This window comes from Panulirus ornatus, chromosome 6 (assembly GCF_036320965.1).
Source record: "Panulirus ornatus isolate Po-2019 chromosome 6, ASM3632096v1, whole genome shotgun sequence".
Taxonomy (NCBI): Eukaryota; Metazoa; Arthropoda; class Malacostraca; order Decapoda; family Palinuridae; genus Panulirus; species Panulirus ornatus.
The window spans coordinates 37,397,348-37,420,746 of record NC_092229.1 but is presented as its reverse complement, the minus strand read 5'-3'; the positions used below and the strand labels follow the sequence as shown (position 1 = coordinate 37,420,746).

The 23,399-nt window shown below is 40.3% G+C and overlaps 1 protein-coding gene across 1 annotated transcript in view; it reads right to left on the bottom strand.

Annotated features, from left to right (window-relative positions):
* Positions 1-23,399, bottom strand: part of LOC139748906 (death-associated protein kinase 1-like) — a 1,274,027-nt gene that overhangs the window by 36,829 nt on the left and 1,213,799 nt on the right. The window contains exon 27 of the mRNA XM_071662270.1: positions 13,329-13,441. Coding sequence (XP_071518371.1) covers positions 13,329-13,441 — 113 coding nt within the window. The remainder of the gene's footprint in view (positions 1-13,328; positions 13,442-23,399) is intronic.

Below are 23,399 nucleotides of genomic sequence, written 5' to 3'. Positions count from 1 at the left end.
AAGAGGTGAAAAAGAAGTCAAATGAGAGTTGAGGTGAGAGAGTATCATTAAATTTTAGAGAGAATAAAAAGATGTTTTGAAAGGAGGTAAATAAAGTGTGTAAGACAAGGGAACAAATGGGAACTTCAGTGAAGGGAGCAAATACGGAGGTGATATCAAGTAGTGGTGATGTGAGAAGGAGATGGAGTGAGTATTTTGAAGGTTTGTTGTATGTGTTTGATGATAGGGTGGCAGATATAGGGTGTTTTGATTGAGGTGGTGTGCAAAGTGAGAGGGTTAGGGAGAATGATTTGGCAAACAGAGAAGAGGTAGTAAAAGCTTTGCAGAAGATGAAAGCTGGCAAGGCAGGGGGTTTGGATGGTATTGCAGTGGAATTTATTAAAAAAGGGGGGATGGCCATGTTATTGACTAGTTGGTAAGGTTATTCAATGTATGTGGATTGCTTGCATAGTGCCACTGTACAAAGGCAAAGGGGATAAAAGTGAGTGCTCAAATTACAGAGGAATAAGTTTGTTGATTGGTTCTCAGTGAATGTAGGTTTGCGGCAGGGGTGTGTGATGTCTCCATGGTTGTTTAATTTGTTTATGGATGGGGTTGTTAGGGAGGTGAATGCAAGAGTTTTGGAAAGAGGGGCAAGAATGCAGTCTGTTGTGGATGAGAGAGCTTGGGAAGTGAGTCAGTTGTTGTTCGCTGATGATACAGCGCTGGTGGCTGATTCATGTGAGAAACTGCAGAAGCTGGTGACTGAGTTTGGTAAAGTGTGTGAAAGAAGAAAGTTAAGAGTAAATGTGAATAAGAGCAAGGTTATTAGGTACAGTAGGGTTGAGTGTCAAGTCAATTGGGAGGTAAGTTTGAATGGAGATAAACTGGAGGAAGTAAAGTGTTTTAGATATCTGGGAGTGGATCTGGCAGTGGATGGAACCATGGAAGCGGAAGTGAATCATAGGGTGGGGGAGGGGGCGAAAATCCTGGGAGCCTTGAAGAATGTGTGGAAGTCGAGAACATTATCTCGGAAAGCAAAAATGGGTATGTTTGAAGGAATAGTGGTTCCAACAATGTTGTATGGTGGCGAGGCGTGGGCTATGGATAAAGTTGTGCGCAGGAGGGTGGATGTGCTGGAAATGAGATGTTTGAGGACAATGTGTGGTGTGAGGTGGTTTGATCGAGTAAGTAATGTAAGGGTAAGAGAGATGTGGGGAAATAAAAAGAGTGTGGTTGAGAGAGCTGAAGAGGGTGTTTTGAAATGGTTTGGGCACATGGAGAGAATGAGTGAGGAAAGATTGACCAAGAGGATATATGCGTCGGAGGTGGAGGGAACGAGGAGAAGTGGGAGACCAAATTGGAGGTGGAAAGATGGAGTGAAAAAGATTTTGAGTGATCGGGGCCTGAACATGCAGGAGGGTGAAAGGCGGGCAAGGAATAGAGTGAATTAGATCGATGTGGTATACCAGGGTTGACGTGCTGTCAGTGGATTGAATCAGGGCAGCTGAAGCATCTGGGGTAAACCATGGAAAGCTGTGTGGGGCCTGGATGTGGAGAGGGAGCTGTGGTTTCGGGAATTATTGCATGACAGCTAGAGACTGAGTGTGAAAGAATGAGGCCTTTGTTGTCTTTTCCTAGCGCTACCCTGCACACATGAGGGGGGAGGGGGATGGTATTCCATGTGTGGCGAGGTGGCGATGGGAATGAATAAAGGCAGACAGTGTGAATTGTGTGCATGGGTATATATGTATGTGTCTGTGTGTGTATATATATGTGTACATTGAGATGTATAGGTATGTATATTTGCGTGTGTGGACGTGTGTGTATATACATGTGTATGGGGCTGGGTTGGGCCATTTTCTTTCGTCTGTTTCCTTGCGCTACCTCGCAAACGCGGGAGACAGCAACAAAGCAAAATAAAAAAAAGCAAAATAAAAAAAAGTTTGTTGAGTATTCCTGGGAAATTACAAGGGAGGGTATTGAATGAGAGGGTGAAGGCATGTACAGAGCATCAGATTGGGGAAGAGCATTGTGGTTTCAGAAATGGTAGAGGATGTGTGGATCAGGTGTTTGCTTTGAAGAGTGTATGCGAGAAATACTTAGAAAAACAAATGGATTTGTATGTAGCATGTATGAATCTGGAGAAGGCATATGATTCAGATGATAGAGATGCTCTGTGGAAGGTATAACGAATATACGGCGCGAGATGCAAGTTGTTAGAAGCAGTGAAAAGTTTTTATCGAGGACGTAAGGCATTTGTACGAGTAGGAAGAGAGGAAAGTGATTGGTTCTCAGTGAATGTTGGTTTGCGTCAGGGGTGCATGATGTCTTAATGGTTGTTTAATTTCTTTATGGATGGGGTTGTTACGGAGACCAGCGCTGTATCATCAGCGAACAACAACTGACTCACTTCCCAAGCTCTCTCTTCCACAACAGACTGTATATTTGCCCCTCTTTCCAAAACTCTTGCATTCATCTCCCTAACAACCCCATCCATAAACAAATTAAACAACCATGGAGACATCACACACCCCTGCTGCAAACCAACATTCATTGAGGACCAATTACTTTCCTCTCTTCCTTCACGTACACATGCCTTACATCCTTGATAAAAACTTTTCACTGCTTCTAACAACTTGCCTGCCAAACCCACCATATATTCTTAATACCTTTCACAGAGCATCTCTATCAACTCTATTATATGCCTTCTCCACATACATAAATGCTACATACAAATCCACTTGCTTTTCTAAGTATTTCTCACATACATATATGGAACTTCAGACTTACAGCAATTAATACATATGACTGGAAAAAATATACATTAATAATAAATATCTCCTGGTACTTCCTCACACAAGTCTCCTTCCTATGCTCACTTACTCTGACCACTATTTTCACCCCAACATTCTCTCTTCTCTTCTGAATACCTCTACAAATCTTCACCTTAGCCTCCACAAGATAATGATCAGACATCCCTCCAGTTGCACCTCTCAGCACATTAACATCCAAAAGTCTCTCTTTCGCGTGCCTATCAATTAACACGTAATCCAATAACGCTCTCTGGTCATCTCTCCTACTTACATACGTATACTTATGTATATCTCTCTTTTTAGGCCAGGTATTCCCAATCAACAGTCCTTTTCAGCACATAAATCTACAAGCTCTTCACCATTTCCATTTACAACAGTGAACACCCCCTGTACACCAATTATTCCCTCAACTGCCACATTACTCACCTTTCCATTCAAATCCCCCATCACTATAACCCAGTCTCTTGCATCAAAACTACTAACATACTCACTCAGCTGCTCCCAAATCACTTGCCTCTCATGATCTTTCTTCTCATGCCCAGGTGCATATGCACCAATATTCACCCATCTCTCTCTATCAACTTTCAGTTTTACCCATATCAATCTAGAGTTTACTTTCTTACACTCTATCACATACTCCCACCACTCCTGTTTCAGGAGTAGTGCTACTCCTTCCCTTGCTCTTGTCCTCTCACTCACCCCTGACTTTACTCCCGAGACATTCCCAAACCACTCTTCCCATTTACCCTTGAGCTTCTTTTCAGTCAGAGCCAAAACATCCAGGTTCCTTTCCTCAAACATACTACCTATCTCGTTTTTTCTCATCTTGGTTACATCCACACACATTTAGACACCCCAATCTGAGCCTTCGAGGAGGATGAGCACTCCCCGTGTGGCTCCTTCTTCTGATTCCCCTTTTAGAAAGTTAAAATACAAGGAGGGAAGGGTTTCCAGCCACCCCTCTCCCATCCCCTTTAGTCGCCTTCTACGACACGTGAGGAATGCGTGGGAAGTATTCTTTCTCCCCTATCCCTCAGGAAAAACTGAGTACAGAATGGAAAAAGGTGAGAACTATGGATGTAAGGCGAGTGGGGGAGGAATGGGATGTATCTAGGGAAGCAGTGATGGCTTGGGCAAAAGATGCTTGTGGCATAAGAAGCATGGGAGGTGGGCAGATTAGAAAGGGTAGTGAGTGGTGGGATGAAGAAGTAAGATTATTAGAGAAAGAGAAGAGAGAGGATTTGGACGATTTTTGCAGGGAAAAAATGCAAATGAGTGGGAGATTTATAAAAGAAAGAGGCAGGAGGTCAAGAGAAAGGTGCAAGAGGTGAAAAAGAGGGCAAATGAGAGTTGGGGTGAGAGAGTATCATTAAATTTTAGGGAGAATAAAATGATGTTTTGGAAGGAGGTAAACAAAGTGCGTAAGACAAGGGAGCAAATAGGAATTTCAGTGAAGGGGGCTAATGGGGAGATGATAACAGGAAATGGTGATGTGAGAAGGAGATGGAGTGAGTATTTTGAAGGCTTGTTGAATGTGTTTGATGATAAAGTGGTAGATATAGGGTGTTTTGGTTGAGGTGGTGTGCAAAGTGAGAGGGTTGGGGAAAATGATTTGGTAAACAGAGAAGAGGTAGTAAAAGCTTTGTGGGAGATGAAAGCCAGCAAGGCAGTGGGTTTGGATGATATTGCAGTAGAATTTATTAAAAAAGGGGGTGACTGTATTGTTGACTGGTTGGTAAGGTTATTTAATGTATGTATGTCTCATGGGGAGGTGCCTGAGGATCGGCGGAATGCGTGCATAGTGCCATTGTACAAAGGCAAAGGGGATAAAAGAGAGTGCTCAAATTATAGAGGTTTAAGTTTGTTGAGTATTTCTGGGAAATCATATGAGAGGGTACTGATTGAGAGGGTGAAGGTATGTACAGAGCATCAGATTGGGGAAGAGCAGTGTGGTTTCAGAAGTGGTAGAGGATGTGTGGATCAGGTGTTTGCTTTGAAGAATGTATGTGAGAAATACTTAGAAAAGCAAATGGATATGTATGTAGCATTTATGGATCTGGAGAAGGCAGATAGAGTTGATAGAGAAGGTCTGTGGAAGGCATTAAGAATATATGGTGTGGGAGGCAAGTCGTTAGAAGCAGTGAAAAGTTTTTATCAAGGATGTAAGGCATGTGTACGTGTAGGAAGAGAGGAAAGTGATTGGCTCTCAGTGAATGTAGGTTTGCGGCAGGGGTGTGTGATGTCTCCATGGTTGTTTAATTTGTTTATGGATGGGTTCTTAGGGAGGTAAGCGCAAGAGTTTTGGAAAGAGTGGCATGTATGCAGTCTGTTGTGGATGAGAGAGCTTGGGAAGTAAGTTGTTGTTCGCTGATGATACAGCGCTGTTGGCTGATTCATGTGAGAAACTGCAGAAGCTGGTGACTGAGTTTGGTAAAGTGTGTGAAAGAAGAAAGCTGAGAGTAAATGTGAATAAGAGCAAGGTTATTAGGTACAGTAGGGTTGAGGAACAAGTCAGTTGGGAGGTAAGTTTGAATGGAGAAAAGCTGGAGGAAGTGAAGTGTTTTAGATATCTGGGAGTGGGTTTGGCAGCAGATGGAACCATGGAAGCAGATGTGAATCATAGGGTGGGGGAGGGGGCGAAAGTTCTGGGAGCGTTGAAGAATGTGTGGAAGTCGAGAACATTATATCGGAGAGCAAAAACGGGTATGTTTGAAGGAATAGTGGTTCCAACAATGTTATATGGTTGCAAGGCATGGGCTATGGATAGAGTTGTGCGGAGGAGGGTGGATGTGCTGGAAATGAGATGTTTGAGGACAATATGTGGTGTGAGATGGTTTGATCGAGTAAGTAATAATAGGGTAAGAGAGATGTATGGAAATAAAAAGAGTATGGTTGAGAGAGCAGAAGAGGGTGTTTTGAAATGGTTTGGTTACATGGAGAGAATGAGCGAGGAAAGATTGACCAAGAGGATATATGTGTCAGAGGTGGAGGGACAAAGGAGAAGTGGGAGACTAAATTGGAGGTGGAAAGATGGAGTGAGAAAGATTTTGATTGATCAGGGCCTGAACATGCAGGAGGGTGAAAGGCGTGCAAGGAATAGAGTGAATTGGAACGATGTGGTATACCGGGGTCAATGTGTTGTTAATGGATTGAACCAGGGCATGTAAAGCGTCTGGGGTAAACCATGGAATGTTCTGTGGGGCCTGGATGTGGAAAAGGAGCTGTGGTTTCAGTGCATTATTACATGACAGCTAGATACTGAGTGTGAACGAATGTGGCCTTTGTTGTCTTTTCCTAGCGCTACCTCGCACACATTTGGGGGGAGGGGGTTGTTATTTCATGTGTGGCGGGGTGGCAATGGGAATGAATAAGGGCAGACAGTATGAATTATGTACATGTGTATATATGTATATGTCTGTGTGTGTATATATATATGTATATGTTGAGATGTATAGGTATGTATATTTGCGTGTGTGTTTGTGTATGTATACACATGTGTATGTGGGTGGGTTGGGCGATTTCTTTCGTCTGTTTCCTTGCGTTACCTCGCTAATGCGGGAGACAGCAACAAAGCAAAAATAAATAAAATAAATATACGTAAATATAAAAGTCAAGCTTGGTCGTATGTCCACCAGTTTTAACAGCTTCATGCGTATAACAGTGACTCAGACAATATTTCAGCTTTATGTACATCACAGCATCTCTCTCAGTTACCATTTAGTAAATATGCATTATTAAAGTGAATCTAAAAAAAAATTGGATTTTGATTAAACTATTTTTTGTATCAAAACAGAGAAAAGATATCAAGCAAGAGGGAAAACCCATCACATGTTGACAGATCTGACAAGACGTCAAGGAAGATGCTTGATCTAGAATTGAAAATGAAGGTAATCACTCAATATGAAGGAAAAAAGTTCATGTGGTTACACGTGTTCTACAGTTGTCCCATTCGACGGTTTCCACAAAGAAAAAATACATGAAGCAGTGAAAGGTTCAGCAAGTATGAAGTCAATGACAATGACAAAGCAACAAGGGCCCATCCACGAAATGGAAAAGTTGTTGATGCAGTGGATGGAAGATCAAATTAAAAATGTGTACCACTAAGCTTATCAACAATTCAGGCGAAGGTTGAAAGCCTTTTTGAGACTATAAAGAAGTGAAAGGGAGAGGATTTCATTGAGAACTTCACAGGAAATCATGGTTGGTTCAATAGATTTAAGAGAAGATATAGCTTGCACAACTTTCGAGTACCAGGGTAAGCAGCAAGTAACTGCTAATGCAGGAGCTGCTGAAAAGGTAAAAAATAAACCAAGAATTTTTTCTAATAAACCATAGATCTAAGAAATGTCAATTAATAAAACTAGTTAAACAAAAATGAAATAATCACGATAGAACTTCCATAATGAAAATATAAATGGTTAGATATGAACTAAAAAACCTTAAATAAAAGGTAAAAAGAAACTACAGAATCATATAATAAACCTGGTTCATAAAAAAAACAAATTATCATAATACAAACTGAATAGGATAAAAGAATGCTGTACAGGTATATGACCGGTCAGTCAGAATGGAACTTGAACTTATGCCTGGGATACATATCATATATTGTATATGCAGGAGGGTGAAAGGCGGGCAAGGAATAGAGTGAATTGGATCAATGTGGTATACCGGGGTCGACATGCTGCCAATGGATTGAATCAGGGCATGTGAAGCATCTGGGGTAAACCATGGAAAGTTCTGTGGGGCCTGGATGTGGAAAGGGAGCTGTGGTTTCGGGCATTATTGCATGACAGCTAGAGACTGAGTGTGAATGAATGGGGCCTTTGTTGTCTTTTCCTAGCACTACCTCGCACACATGAGGGGGGAGGGGGATGTTATTCCATGTGTGGCAAGGTGGCGATGGGAATGAATAAGGGCAGACAGTGTGAATTGTGTGTGTGTATATATATGTGTACATTGAGATGTATGGGTATGTATATTTGCATGTGGGGACGTGTATGTATATACATGTGTATGGGGGTGGGTTGGGGCATTTCTTTTGTCTGTTTCCTTGCGCTACCTTGCAAATGCGGGAGACAGCGACAAAGCAAAATAATAATAATAATTACTTATTTATCATTATTACTTAATCACTGTTTCCCATGTCAGCAAGACAGCATAAGGAAACAGACGAAGAATGGCCCATTCACTCACATACACATATATATACATAAACGCCCACATACGCACATATACACACACATACATATCAACATATACATACACCTACACAGACATATACATATATACACATGTACATATTCATACTTGCTTGCTTTCATCTATTCCTGTCGCTACCCAATCCCACAGGCCACAGCATCGCTATTCTTCGCTTTAGTAAGGCAGTGCCAGGAAAAGGCCATATTCGCTCAAACTCAGTCTCTAGCTGCCATGTGTAATGCATTGAAACCACAGCTCACTACATCCAGGCTCCACAGACCTTCCCATGGTTTACCCCAGACGCTTCACATGCCCTGGTTCAGTCCAATGACAGTACGTCGACCCTGGTATACCACATCCTTCCAATTCAGTCTGTTCCTTGCACACTTCTCACTCTCCTGTATGTTCAGGCCCTGATTGCTCAACATCTTTTTCACTCCATCCTTCCACCTCCAATTTGGTCTCCCACTTCTTCTTCCCTCTGCCTCTAACACATACAACCTCTTTGTCAATCTCACCTCACTCATTCTCCATGTGTCCAAGCCATCTCAACACAACCTCTTCTGCTCTCTCAACTACACTCTTTTTATTACCACACATCTCTCTTAACCTTTCATTACTTACTTGATCAAACCACCTTACACCACATACTGTCCTCAGACATTTCATTCCCAACACATCCACCCTCCTCCGTTCAACCCTATCTATAGCCCATGCCTCGCAACCATATAACATTGTTGGAACTACTATTCCTTCAAACATACCCATTTTTGCTCTCCGAGATAACGTTCTCTTATTCCACACATTCTTCATTGCTCCAAGAACCTTCACCCCCTCCCCCACCCTGTGACTCACTTCCACTTCCATGGTTCCATCCACTGCTAAGTCCACTTCCAGATATCTTATTAAGCTTGTTAACTAAATCTACATTGTTCATGATATTAGAATTTGATATCTTACCCACTAAAGGGCTTACTAAAGAAACTAACCACTTTCAACAATTCATATGTGATGGAGCCTACTGAACTCACTGTAGGTCTTGCTGGAAAATTTGGTTTATGTGTTTTGATAAGTCCATACATACATAATATCAATGATAGTTTTGATTTCAAACTTGTTAGCTTTAATGTTTCCTCACTGTTTACAAAAGTTCTGGTTGATGACCTCTTAGAATATCTATTTGATGCTCTGGATGATATTCATTTACCTGTTTCAAAGTCTGTTTTTACTGAACTGATAAAATTGTGTATAAAAACTGTATTTCAGTTCAGAGGAGAATATTATGCTCAAAAACTTGGTATGGCAATGGGTAACCCTCTTTCACCTGTACTAAGTAATCTTTATATGGAATTCTTTGAAACAAAATTACTAAAGGATATCTTACTTTCTAATGCAATTTGGTTTTGGTATTTAGATGATGTTCTTTGTGTTTGGCAAACAAATGAAAATTTACAAACATTTTTCCCCTTCTTTAACAATTTAGTACCTTACACCAAATTTACTGTAAAAATGAAAATAATGGTACGGTACCATTTTTAGATTGCATGATCCATAGGCAAGGAAACAAGTTTAAGTTTAGCATATACAGAAAACCTACCAATGTACACTCATACATCCATTATCACTCATCTCAACATGACAGAGTTAAATTATCATCATTTCAATCTATGTTCCTTAGGGCATTATGTATTTGCAGTCCAGAGTTTATTGATGATGAGTTTGAGAAGATATATTCTATTGGATCCAAGTTAAAGTACCCTAGATCTTTCATTGATAAAATCCCTTAAGTTAGCAAAGAAATCATTATATAGAGTAGAACCCAAACCTCCCATTGACACCAAGAATCTTTTAGTTCTCCCTTTTGATAATAATTTTATTTTACTTCCCATGTTGCTTAAATCCTTTAATGTAAATGTTGCCTTCAGCAACAATAACACTATACAGAATATCTTAATCAGGAACTCACCAGAAAGTTCTACTGAATGCATCTATAAAATGCCATGTAGAAATTGTGATAAGTCTTATGTTGGGCAGACTGGTAAGGATCATTCTGTTAGACTTAAGCAACATAAATATAGTATAAGAACATGACAAGAATCAATTGCTTTGTTTAATCATGTTAAAAACTATGATCATTGTATTGACTGGAGTAATGCCATCTCAGTTATTAACTCTAACTCCAGTACCACAAGAAATATCATTGAATCTTCCATTATTAAATACACAAAGAATTATAACCTTGATATTAGTGAAGGTCCACATAAATTGGATAGCTTCATTGTTGATAAAATTTGTAAACAATTCCCCTTCTGGTCCACAAAATAAGTTTATGATACGCTCATTGTCTGCCTTGGGCAGTCACTTATTTACCAAATGGCATCCTAGCTATGTCTCTTCACTGTATATCAACTGACTAATATTTCTTTTTTGTATCTCCCCTGATGATGTGATTATTACATGAAAGTGCACTTGGGAGCTTATTGTGTTTCATATCCCCATGGACTCATAGGAATATACTTGATCACATGCTAAATTGAGATCTTTTCCAACATATACATACATATACATTTCAATGTATACATACATATACATACACAGACATATATATACATACATATATTTACATATCCATACTTGCTGCCTTCATCCATTCCCACTGCCATCCCACCACACACGAAATAGCATTCACCCCTCCCCCTCAAATGCCACACCATGCACATTTCATATCACACGTGTTTTTGGGAGTGCTGGGTACGCTCACTTTGCTTTGGTCTCAGTCTCCCTCAAGCTACCAAGTGGTCAGGTTGTACAAAGAGAATAGTTACTTTATTAAATATTTTTGCAATCCTTACAATTCAAAATGGCAACAAGTGATAGAGGAGTTAAAAGAAAAAGTGTGAACTGTATTACTGTTTACTGTATATTGTATTAAAAAATGGCCCATATGTTTCATTCTTGATTTAATGGACTTTTGGCATTAACGGACACTCCCACCCCTCGACTAGTCCATTAAATTGAAGGTTTACAGTACAACACTATTAGGAAAAATATACAACATGCCTATCTTTGTTCTCCAAACATTCGTAAATGTGTCTAAGGACCTTTGTCCCCTCATGATCATTCCATTCCCTGCCATAACTACTCTTAGGTAACTAAAAGATTCTACTTCCTACAAGTTCTCTCTTTTTAAAGTCATGTTGAAAATAACCTATCTCTTTCCACTGCTATACCTAATAACCTTGCTTTTATTCACATATACTCTCCCTACCAAAGGATATAGGTTTCCCAAATCCCCAGCACACCCAAACTAAACTTTTTAAAATTCTCCACAAGCCCCTCCTTTTACTCTCACCAGTCATCCCATTAACATTCAGAGCCATCATCCTCAATTACTCATCCTTTTTACACCCAGGAATAACTGGTGGACTCAGTGCTACTTCTTAGCCATTGTTCTTTTCTCTTCACAGGCCACTGGCAGAGGGCAACTCCAACACAGTGTTTCTCAGAGCTAAACATATAAAGAATATAAACAATATCAGTTCCTGGCCTAAACACCCGATGTTGCCATTTGTTCTGTTGTCTTACTCACACTATTAACTTTATTCCAAAAAATGTCCTTACTCTGCCTGATGTCTGTGTACACTCCCTTACCCCAACTCTCAATTGCCCTCTTCTTCAGCCCCTGCACCTTTTTGACTTCCTGCCACTATTCTTGTGCATTTCCCAATCACTCACATTCTTTCCCTATAAGTACCACCCATCCACTTTTCTTTCTCTTTCACAAGCATTTGTTTTCTTTCAACCGAGATGGCCCTGATTAGGGCATGTTTTGCCTAAGCCACATTAGCTACTAAGAAAAAATTACTTTGTCATTTCACAACTCACCAGCCTTTTTCACAGACTCACCTTTCATCTTCCACATGCTAAACACTTTTCTTGTATATCAGCACTGCTTCATTAAATATCTACCATTTCTCATCCTCTCCCCTACTTCATCTATTCTTACCTTTGGCCTTTCTACACACAATCTCTCTTGGTGTCTCCTCACACAAGCCTCTTTTGCAAGCTAACATACCTTCACCACCATTCTTCTCACCCTTATCATTTCCTCTTTTCCAAAAGGCTCTACAAACGTCCCACCAGCTGTACCTCTCATCACAATCACATCCAGAAGTCTCTTTATGCATGCTTAACAGTTACTATGTAATTAAATAATGCCCTCATATCATCTTTTCTACTTAGCTATGTATATGTATGTAAGTTCCTCTTTTTAAACTAGGCACATTATTCCCAAACACCAGTTCTTTTTCACAGAATACCCCATGTCCCCCAGTTATACCACATCACCCTCTTTTAAATACAAATCACCCATCACTAATACCTAATGTGACTGATCATACACTCACTCAGCTCCTCCATTTACCTCTCCATTTCATCCTCTCATGGTCAGGTACATAAGCACAAATAATCACCCACCTCTCATTATTAACTTTCATTTTTATCAGCATCAGTCTGAGACTAACTTTATTACAATTTTTCATACATTCCCACACTTCCTCCATCAGCAGAAGGGATACTCTTCCTTAGCGCTCACACCTACACTAACCCCTGACTGCACCTTAAGATATCCTGAAACCATTTTGTCCCCTTTCCCTTGAGATTTGTTTCATACAGAGATACATCATCCAGGTTCCTTTCTTCAAACATGCTACTTATCTCTCACTTCCAAAATCCACACTTATTCAGAGCATGATAGGATCTTGTCATTATTTCAAAATCTAGACAGGATAAACAAACATCATATAGAGAAATTAATTTTCTACAGCCAGTGATTAAAGTCATATTATGATGGCACTGAAAGTGTATATCAACCATGAAAGCATTATGTTTCTAAAGGGTTGTGTAAATACTATGAAAAGATATGAAAAATGGTGTCAGAACAAGCATCAATATGCTTTTCTGGGCTTGATGTTTGTTTTTAAACCCATCAATTTGATCACATCATACATCTAAGTAATGAAAAGTTCAAGTCTTTGGATGAGAATATTGTAAATTTCCTGGAAATTCCAAACTAATCTAACTAATACCTAAAGTTTGGTTCTGATGTGGTGCAATTAAGTCAGATATTGAGTTAAGGGATAATTTTCCTCTAAATCATAAAATACAAAAGGGGAAGTGAAAAAATAAAGAAAAAGAAAAGTGTAATGGAAAACTAAAACCTAAAGGTACTTGAATTTTACCATCACAGAATTACAGATGAATTCTCCCTTGTGCAGTTCTATCACAAGCAAAAAAATCACATAACATGGAAGCAGTGTACTTGCAACTTCTTACCAGTCAGACCCACGAGGATGTGGTGGGTCCATGAGAGAAGCTAAACGTTGGACTGTCACTGTGCACAGGCTGGAGACATGCACCTCACCACCAACCACCAGGCTAGATACAACCTATAAATGTTGAATGTGTCTGATTATTTTTCCAAGTTACAGATACAGGTTGCAACTCTCATCCTACAACTTTGGAACATGGATTATGCTGGATTGTGGATAATTCTGGATTTGGGTATGCCATACCTACAGACAGGCATCATGCATCTCCCACAGGTGCTTTGTCAAAGTCCCTTTTTCTGCAACATTCTAATTCCTCTTGTATGCCTGGTTCTCTGTTAATGTCATACCCATTTCTGTTGTTTCAACAAAACTTTGCAAATATATCACAGCAAAAGTTTCAATATAGATATAATTTTCCCCTTATCTAGCTTGAAAAAACAAAACATGTAGAAACTACTTGGTGATTCCATCTTCATTTTATTTTTGTCAACTACAAATGTGGTGGGTTTGAATACAGTGAGAAAACAAGCAGTTCCACAAGTTCATTCATAATGTAATAGATATATCAGAAAAGTATTTTGAAATATCTAATTTCTTTTCTTATAAGATTGTAATGAAACAAAATACAGTATTAATCTGTACAACATATTATTACACAGCATATCCACAAAGTACTGTATCATTTTCAAATCTTTATTACACCACCAAAATAGATATAATAATCTGATTTTTGTACATTATGTTGCTTAGCTAATTTTTGAAAAAATGTAATCTGAGCTATCATTTGCTACTGATTGAAGTCTAAAAGGAAATGACAATTATGCTGGAGAAAGCTCAATATGTTGTCTGGTTTGCAGAACTGAAATCAATGACAACTGTTCAATGGAATTACTGTCATCACCCCCTCTAAACCCAGGACTAGCAGGTGGTTTTACAAGTTGCTGAAGAGAAACAAAATGCTTGACTCGTCTCAAAGTGGATGTCCAGACATTTCAGAAGAAACCAAAGTTACTTTTGAGGAGACCTTCAAACACAGCTTTATAAAGTCTATTTGTTATGCCTCACATGAACTCCAGCTACCAAGCAACAATGCATGGAGTCCTACACAAAAGATTACATCTTCATGCATTTACAGCACATACAGATACAGCAAGCTTTGCAAATGAATGACAAGCCATGGCACTATGAGTTTGCATGATTCTTGCTTAACTCAACTGATAAGGACAATGACTACCTATACTATGAGTTTGCATGATTCATGCTTAACTCAACTGATAAGGACAATGACTACCTAAACTGAGTTTGCATGATTCATGTTTAACACAACTGATAGACAATGTCTTCCTAAAAAGTTTTGTTGTCTAATGGAGCCATCTCTCACAAGTTAAAATGAGCTAACTGCCATAATGTGTGTATACAGAAGTCTGAAAGCCCACCAGACTTTTATGAACACATTCATGATAGCCCAAACCTCAAAGTTTGATGTGGAATTATGCATGATAGGGTGATAGGCCCATCTTCCTTTTCTAAGAGAATGTGATATGAATTATGCATCCTGACATGTTGGAAACCATTTTGCCCTCCAGTTAGTGGAACTGTAGCCATTCATTATCTTTCATCAAGAAGGAACACTGGAGTTTGTTGTGCACAACTGCCTTGATATGAATTTTCCCTGAAGATGGAGAGGATGTAATGGTTTCTTGGCCTCAACAGTCTCCTGATGTTATGCACTTGGACTCTGTCATGTGTGGGGTATGTCAAAATCAAGTTTTCCAAGCACCTGTTGCTAAAAGCAAAATGCTTCATGCGAGGATGTGAATGGGTTAGCAATGCAACAAGGGATATGTTGATCAAAACATGGGCAACAGATGTGAGGTATTGTTTGGATGTGCTATGTGTCAATAACACAGCACTGAAGTCCACAAAATCTTTACTGGTTCATCAACAAAACACAAAAATTCATGTTGTCATATCATTTTTGGTTTTCTGTATCAAGGTTTTGAAAATGGGACAGGACTGTGCAGACACCCTAAACACTGCTGAAAATGTTGGAGAATCTATATCAGTGAGAAAACATGAAATATATAAGTTCATTCATGTGGACAATGGAAATATGTATCCAGGGCAAATTTCTTACACATTTCATCTATTTTCTGGTGTGTTTGTACCGAATAAAATTTCATTTTGAACATATACGATATATATTGCTTATTGAGTATTCTAAAGGACTGCTGAATAAATCAGATGATGAGTGCAGCTGTAGTGTTTGTAGGAGGAGGTGACAAGTAGAGTGAAAGTCCTGGTAAATGGTTTGGCTAAAAGAGAGGAGGTAGTAAAAGCCTTGAATAAGATGCAGTGTCACAAATCTGCAGGAGTAGATGAGATATGCAGCTGAGTTTCTAAAGAAAGGAGGTGACAGTGTTGCTGGTCAGATAGTCAGGCTTCTCAATGTTTGCATGGCCCAAGATGAGGAACTGAAAAAAAGAATGTCTTCATATGCTCAGATTCACTCCCTTGTCACAAATAACATGTCAAAACCAGAACCCACCATCCACAGCCAAGCATCATAGACCATTTCTGTGGTTTCTCTTGATCACCTCATATATTTTGGTCCAGCATACTGATGGCAAATCATCTCCAATATACAACATTGCTCTAATTTGCTCTATCCCATACATGCCTTTCATCTCCTTGACTGTTCAGGCCCTGGTATCTCAAAAACATCTCTCATGCTGTGTAATTTCCTATTACCTATTTGTACTTTAAGGTTGGGTGGTTTACATTCATGAGGCACCATCTCTTGAACAGTCCCTATTATCATACAACTTTTTAAATCTATGTTTGCTGTCAGCATTAACAACAATGTCTTCAGTCATTTCATTCCAGTCATCCACTATCTATCTATCTATATCTCTGATGAGGAGGGTGGATGTGTTGGAAATGAGATGTTTGAGGACAATATGTGGTATGAGGTGGTTTGATTGAGTAAGTAATGAAAGGGTAAGAGAGATGTGTGGTAATAAAAAGAGTGTGGTTGAGAGAGCAGAAGAGGGTGTATTGAAATGGTTCGGTCACATGGATAGAATGAGTGAGGAAAGATTGACAAAGAGGATATATGTGTCAGAGGTGGATAGAACGAGAAGTGGGAAATCAAACTGGAGGTGGAAGGAGGGAGTGAAAAAGATTTTGAGCGATCGGGGCTCGAACATACAGGAGAGTGAAAGGCATGCAAGGAATATAGTGAATTGGAATGATTTGGTATACCAGGGTCAACGTGCTGCCAATGGATTGAATCAGGGCATGTGAAGCATCTGGGGTAAACCATGGAAAGTTTCGTGGGGCCTGGATGTGGAAAGGGAGCTGTGGTTTTCGTGCATTACACATGAAAACTAGAGTCTGAATGTGAAAGAATGTGGCCTTTGTTGTCTTTCCTGGTGCACCTTGCACGTGCGCGGGGGGAGGGGGTGCCATTTCATGTGTGGTGGGGTGGTGATGGGAATGGATGAGGGCAGCAAGTATATTATGTACTTGTGTATATATGTATATGTCTGTGTATGTATATGATAAAATGTATAGGTAGGTATATGTGCGTGTGTGGGTGTGTATGTGTATACATGTAAATGTGGGTGGGTTGGGCCATTTTTTCGTCTGTTTCCTTGCACTACCTCGCTAACGCAGGAGACAACGATAAAGTATAATAATAATATCTCTGACACCTGTTCCAACTGAAACTTCTTCAAACACGTGGCAACGGCAACATTCTCCATAACTAAAGAAGCCCAGTGCTGCTTCTTAGCCTTCAGTGCCTCACCCTTAACAGGCCAATGGGAGAGGGCAAGTCTAGTGCAGTGTTTGCATAGACTCCTACCTAATATTCCTAATGACTACTTCTAATTTTCCTACATACTACTTCTACTTAATGTTACTACCTTATGCTCCTTCCTAAATCTTCCTACCCACTACTTCTATCCATTGCTCCTACCAATTTGCCAAAAGGCAGGGCTAGCATTTTGTGCTCACTGCAGGAAAATCTGGTTATGAAGAATGAGCTGTGTAAGTTAAGTGTTGTCAAGTGTTACCTATGATAAGGAGAGATTGTGTGCTTGTGGACAGAATGCCAGTAATCCAGACTTTAGAGAGGCAGAAAGAAAAGACGCTACTTGTTTCAGAGGAGTGCAACTTGACAACCACTAAAGTGCTGGCTCACTAAGCAAATGTCACTAACCCTCCCGATACCCAGGCGGGTAGCACTAGTAATATAACTTCCTGGTCGTTGGCTGTCCACCAACTTCTTTTTCCACCACACTTACAATATAAAAGTACTCTTCATCATCTTTTATGACAAGTAATGGTAGCATCCATTCTTTCTTGGAAACCCCACATTACAGGAATAGCTAAGCCTGCCTCTAAGAAACTGGGTGTCCTTTTTAGATGTTGAAACTTCCTCTCTTCTGAACAGTTGCTCCATTTGTACAAGGATTGATTTGTCCTTGTATGGTACCTGTCCTTGTATGGGGTGGTTCTAGCTCTGTGGTCTGACTTACAAACTGTCCCAAACTAAATTCCAAACTTGACCCTCTTGCCCTAAGCTGCAATGTTGGTTCACTTTCCCTCTTCTATAAACATTACTTTGGTTTTTGCTCCCAAGAGCTGGCTACTTGTGTGCCTACACCATTACCTAGACCACACAATACTTGGCAAGCTGCTGCATCACATGATTATTGTGTGGCCATCAGCATCTCATGGGTGGGCTATTTTGATACCTTCCTCTTTCACTAAATGTCGAAGCTTTGAAACTCTCTGCCTTCTCATGTCTTTCCCAATAATTATGACCTGGCACATTTCAAAAGACAGGTTTTTCACTTTCTCAAAAATTTGTAAATACTTTCCCTTGTCTTTTCTTTTTCCTTTTCATTCTTCTCTCTATATTTCAATTAAGGCCTGACCTTGATGTGGACTTTTGTCCATGATTAGAGCCTTCAACATAAAAAAAAGTCTTACTTCATGTTATGTCCTCTGGTTGCCCTTTCCCTAAGTCTTTTGAAAAACTGTTCACTGTTTACATCATCAATCTGGTTTAACAATTTAGAGGTTATGAGCAATTCATCCCTCACTCTTCCAGGGTGGGCAATATCAATGGCTTCAGTCTTTCCTAGTTCCCTGCTCTCTTATTTCTATTATCATCTTTGCTGCCTTCCTCAAGACCTTCTCTATCAGCTCTTTGTGTTTTTTTGTGCAAAGACCAAACTTGAAAAGCAACTACTAGTTTTGACCTTATGTAGAATAAGAACAGCTTGCTAAATATTTTCTGAACCATGTACTTGGAACCTCTTTTAATATTTGCTAGTCACATTTGTCTATGTAACTAGTCTCTTAATGTGTGACTCTGATGACAAACAGGGATGATATAGGCTCCTAAGTCTGTCACACACACTGAGGCCATTTTTCACTCTGTCTCTTCATCATTACTTTGAATTAGCTCAGGCTGAACTTCAACCATGTATCTGACTAACTTTGGAATTTGTTTGGGTCCCCTTTTAAGATGATGCACTCCTCATAACTTTTCATTTCCCTCATGACCCTTGCATCATCTGCAAACATATTCAGGTTGGAGTCTATACCTTTAGCTAAGTCATTTACATAGATCAAAACTAAACCCTTTGGTACACCACTGGTCACCTTGATCCATTTAGAGAAGGTTTCTCTGACATACAATCTTTTCCCTTCCACCAAGATAATCTCTATCCAGTGGAAAAGCTCCCTTGCATCATCTGCAAACATATTCAGGTTGGAGTCTATACCTTTAGCTAAGTCATTTACATAGATCAAAACTGAACCCTTTGGTACACCACTGGTCACCTTGATCCATTTAGAGAAGGTTTCTCTGACATACAATCTTTTCCCTTCCACCAAGATAATCTCTATCCAGTGGAAAAGCTCCCCCCCCCCCCCCCCCCCCCCCGATTCCTGCCTGGTGATCCAGCTTCATAATCAGCCTCCCATGCAGTACAGTGTCAAATGCTTCGTGGCAATTCAGATACAAACAATCCAAACAGCCTACCCTTTTGTCTCAGACAGAGCTCACTCTCTCAAAAGATCTAGGAGTTTTTTTTTTTCATATGACCTCCTTTCCCAAAAACTGTGCTGTCTCTTGCTTATGTAATTTCTCTCCCTTTGGGAATCAACCAAGCCTAACTGTCCATCAGGGATTGTGCTGCACATGCATACACATCCATACATCTCCAACCTTCCCTTCCTCAGTTGTCCTGTCCTTTCTTATCCACAACAAGTCCATTCAATGCTTTTTACCTTCTACTAAATCTCACTTCCTCAAAACTGACCCTTCCACTTTTTTCATTCCCATTTGATCTACGAAATCTCACTTCCTTAAAACTGACCCTTCCACTTTTCCCTTCCCATTTTACCTTCTATTAAATCTCACTTACTCAAAACTGATTCTTCCACTTTTTCCCTTCCCCTTCTGTCCCCCTTCTCTAAGGGATCTTTTCTATCATCATCATCCATTCATTCACTTAGTAGAATGCCACATAAGAGGGGCTCAACCTATACTATATAATTTCTATGCTTCTTTTTTTTTTTTTTTTTTTTTTATACTTTGTCGCTGTCTCCCGCGTTTGCGAGGTAGCGCAAGGAAACAGACGAAAGAAATGGCCCAACCCCCCCCCATACACATGTACATACACACGTCCACACACGCAAATATACATACCTACACAGCTTTCCATGGTTTACCCCAGACGCTTCACATGCCTTGATTCACTCCACTGACAGCACGTCAACCCCTGTATACCACATCGCTCCAATTCACTCTATTCCTTGCCCTCCTTTCACCCTCCTGCATGTTCAGGCCCCGATCACACAAAATCTTTTTCACTCCATCTTTCCACCTCCAATTTGGTCTCCCTCTTCTCCTCGTTCCCTCCACCTCCGACACATATATCCTCTTGGTCAATCTTTCCTCACTCATTCTCTCCATGTGCCCAAACCATTTCAAAACACCCTCTTCTCCTCTCTCAACCACGCTCTTTTTATTTCCACACATCTCTCTTACCCTTACGTTACTTACTCGATCAAACCACCTCACACCACACATTGTCCTCAAACATCTCATTTCCAGCACATCCATCCTCCTGCGCACAACTCTATCCATAGCCCACGCCTCGCAACCATACAACATTGTTGGAACCACTATTCCTTCAAACATACCCATTTTTGCTTTCCGAGATAATGTTCTCGACTTCCACACATTTTTCAAGGCTCCCAAAATTTTCGCCCCCTCCCCCACCCTATGATCCACTTCCGCTTCCATGGTTCCATCCGCTGACAGATCCACTCCCAGATATCTAAAACACTTCACTTCCTCCAGTTTTTCTCCATTCAAACTCACCTCCCAATTGACTTGACCCTCAACCCTACTGTACCTAATAACCTTGCTCTTATTCACATTTACTCTTAACTTTCTTCTTCCACACACTTTACCAAACTCAGTCACCAGCTTCTGCAGTTTCTCACATGAATCAGCCACCAGCGCTGTATCATCAGCGAACAACAACTGACTCACTTCCCAAGCTCTCTCATCCCCAACAGACTTCATACTTGCCCCTCTTTCCAGGACTCTTGCATTTACCTCCCTAACAACCCCATCCATAAACAAATTAAACAACCATGGAGACATCACACACCCCTGCCGCAAACCTACATTCACTGAGAACCAATCACTTTCCTCTCTTCCTACACGTACACATGCCTTACATCCTCGATAAAAACTTTTCACTGCTTCTAACAACTTGCCTCCCACACCATATATTCTTAATACCTTCCACAGAGCATCTCTATCAACTCTATCATATGCCTTCTCCAGATCCATAAATGCTACATACAAATCCATTTGCTTTTCTAAGTATTTCTCACATACATTCTTCAAAGCAAACACCTGATCCACACATCCTCTACCACTTCTATGCTTCTTATATTGTCAATTATATAATCAATATCTATCCTTTTCATGTTAAGCTAATCTCTAAATTAAACTGACAGCCTAAGAGTCTACAAGAATGGGTTTAGCTCTCTAAACTCGGTCATTTTCAAGGATTGGTAAAGAAGTATTTGCCGAAAGTACATTGGATGGAAAACTTGAGTTATTATTATCATTATTATACTTTGTCGCTGTATCCTGTGTTTGCGAGGTAGCGCAAAGAAACAGACGAAAGAATGGCCCAACCCACCCACATACACATGTATATACATACATGTCCACACACGCACATATACATACCTATACATTCCAACGTATACATATATATAGATACACAGACATATACATATAGACACATGTACATAATTCATACTTGCTGCCTTTATTCATTCCCGTCGCCACCCCGCCACACATGAAATGACAACCCCTCCCCCCCGCATGCGTGCAAGGTAGCGCTAGGAAAAGACAACAAAGGCCACATTCTTTCACACTCAGTCTCTAGCTGTCATGTATAATGCACCGAAACCACAGCTCCCTTTCCACATCCAGGCCTCACAAAACTTTACATGGTTTACCCCATATGCTTCACTTGCCCTGGTTAAATCCATTGAGAGCACATCGACCCCAGTATACCACATCGTTCCAATTCACTCTATTCCTTGCACGCCTTTCACCCTCCTGCACGTTCAGGCCCCATTCGCTCAAAATCTTTTTCACTCCATCTTTTCACCTATTTGGTCTCCCACTTCTCCTTGTTCCCTCCACCTCTGACACACAAAACCTCTTTGTCAATCTTTCCTCACTCATTCTCTCCATGTTACTAAACCATTTCAAAACACCCTCTCCTGCTCTCTCAACCACTCTTTTTATTACCACACATCTCTCTTACCCTTTCATTACTTACTCGATCAAACCACCTCACACCACATATTGTCCTCAAACATCTCATTTCCAACACATCCACCCTCCTCCATACAACTTTATCTATAGCCCATGCCTCGCAACCATATAACATTGCTGGAACCACTATTCCTTCAAACATACCCATTTTTGCTTTACGAGACAATGTTCTCACCTCCCACACATTTTTCAACACTCCCAGAATTTTCGCCCCCCTCCCCACCCTGTGACTCACTTCTGCTTCCATGGTTCCATCTGCTGCCAAATCCACTCCCAGATATCTAAAACTCTTCACTTCTTCCAGTTTTTCTCCGTTCAAACTTACCTCCCAATTGACTTGTCCCTTATCCATGCTCTTAATCACATTTACTCTCAGCTTTCTTCTGTCACACACTTTACTAAACTCAGTCACCAGCTTCTGCAGTTTCTCATCCAAATCAGCCACCAGTGCTGTATCATCAGCAAACAACAACTGACTCACTTCCCAAGCTATCTCATCCACAACAGACTGCAAACTTGCTCCTCTCTCCAAAACTCTTGCATTTATCACCCTAACTACCCCATCCATAAACAAATTAAACAACCATGGAGACATCACGCATCCCTACCGCAAACCAACATTTACTGAGAACCAATCACCTTCCTCTCTTCCTATCTGTACACATGCTTTACATCCTCGATAAAAGCTTTTCACTGCTTCTAGCAACTTGCCTCCCACACCATATATTCTTAATACCTTCCATAGAGCATCTTTATCAACTCTATCGTATGCCTTCACCAGATCCATAAATGCTACATACAAATCCATTTGCTTTTTTAAGTAATTCTCACATACATTCTTCAAAGCAAACACCTGACCCACACATCCTCTACCACTTCTCAAACCACACTGCTCTTCCCCATTCTGATGCTCTGTACATGCCTTCACCCTCTCAATCAATACCCTCCCATATAATTTCCCAGGAATACTCAACAAACTTATATCTCTGTAATTTGAGCAGTCACTCTTATCCCCTTTACCTTTGTACAATGGCACTATGCATGCATTCTGCCAATCCTCAGGCACCTCACCATGAGTCACACATACATTAAATATCCTTACCAACCAGTCAACCGTACAGTCACCTCCTTTTTTAATAAATTCCACTGCAATACCATCCAAACCCGCTGCCTTGCTGG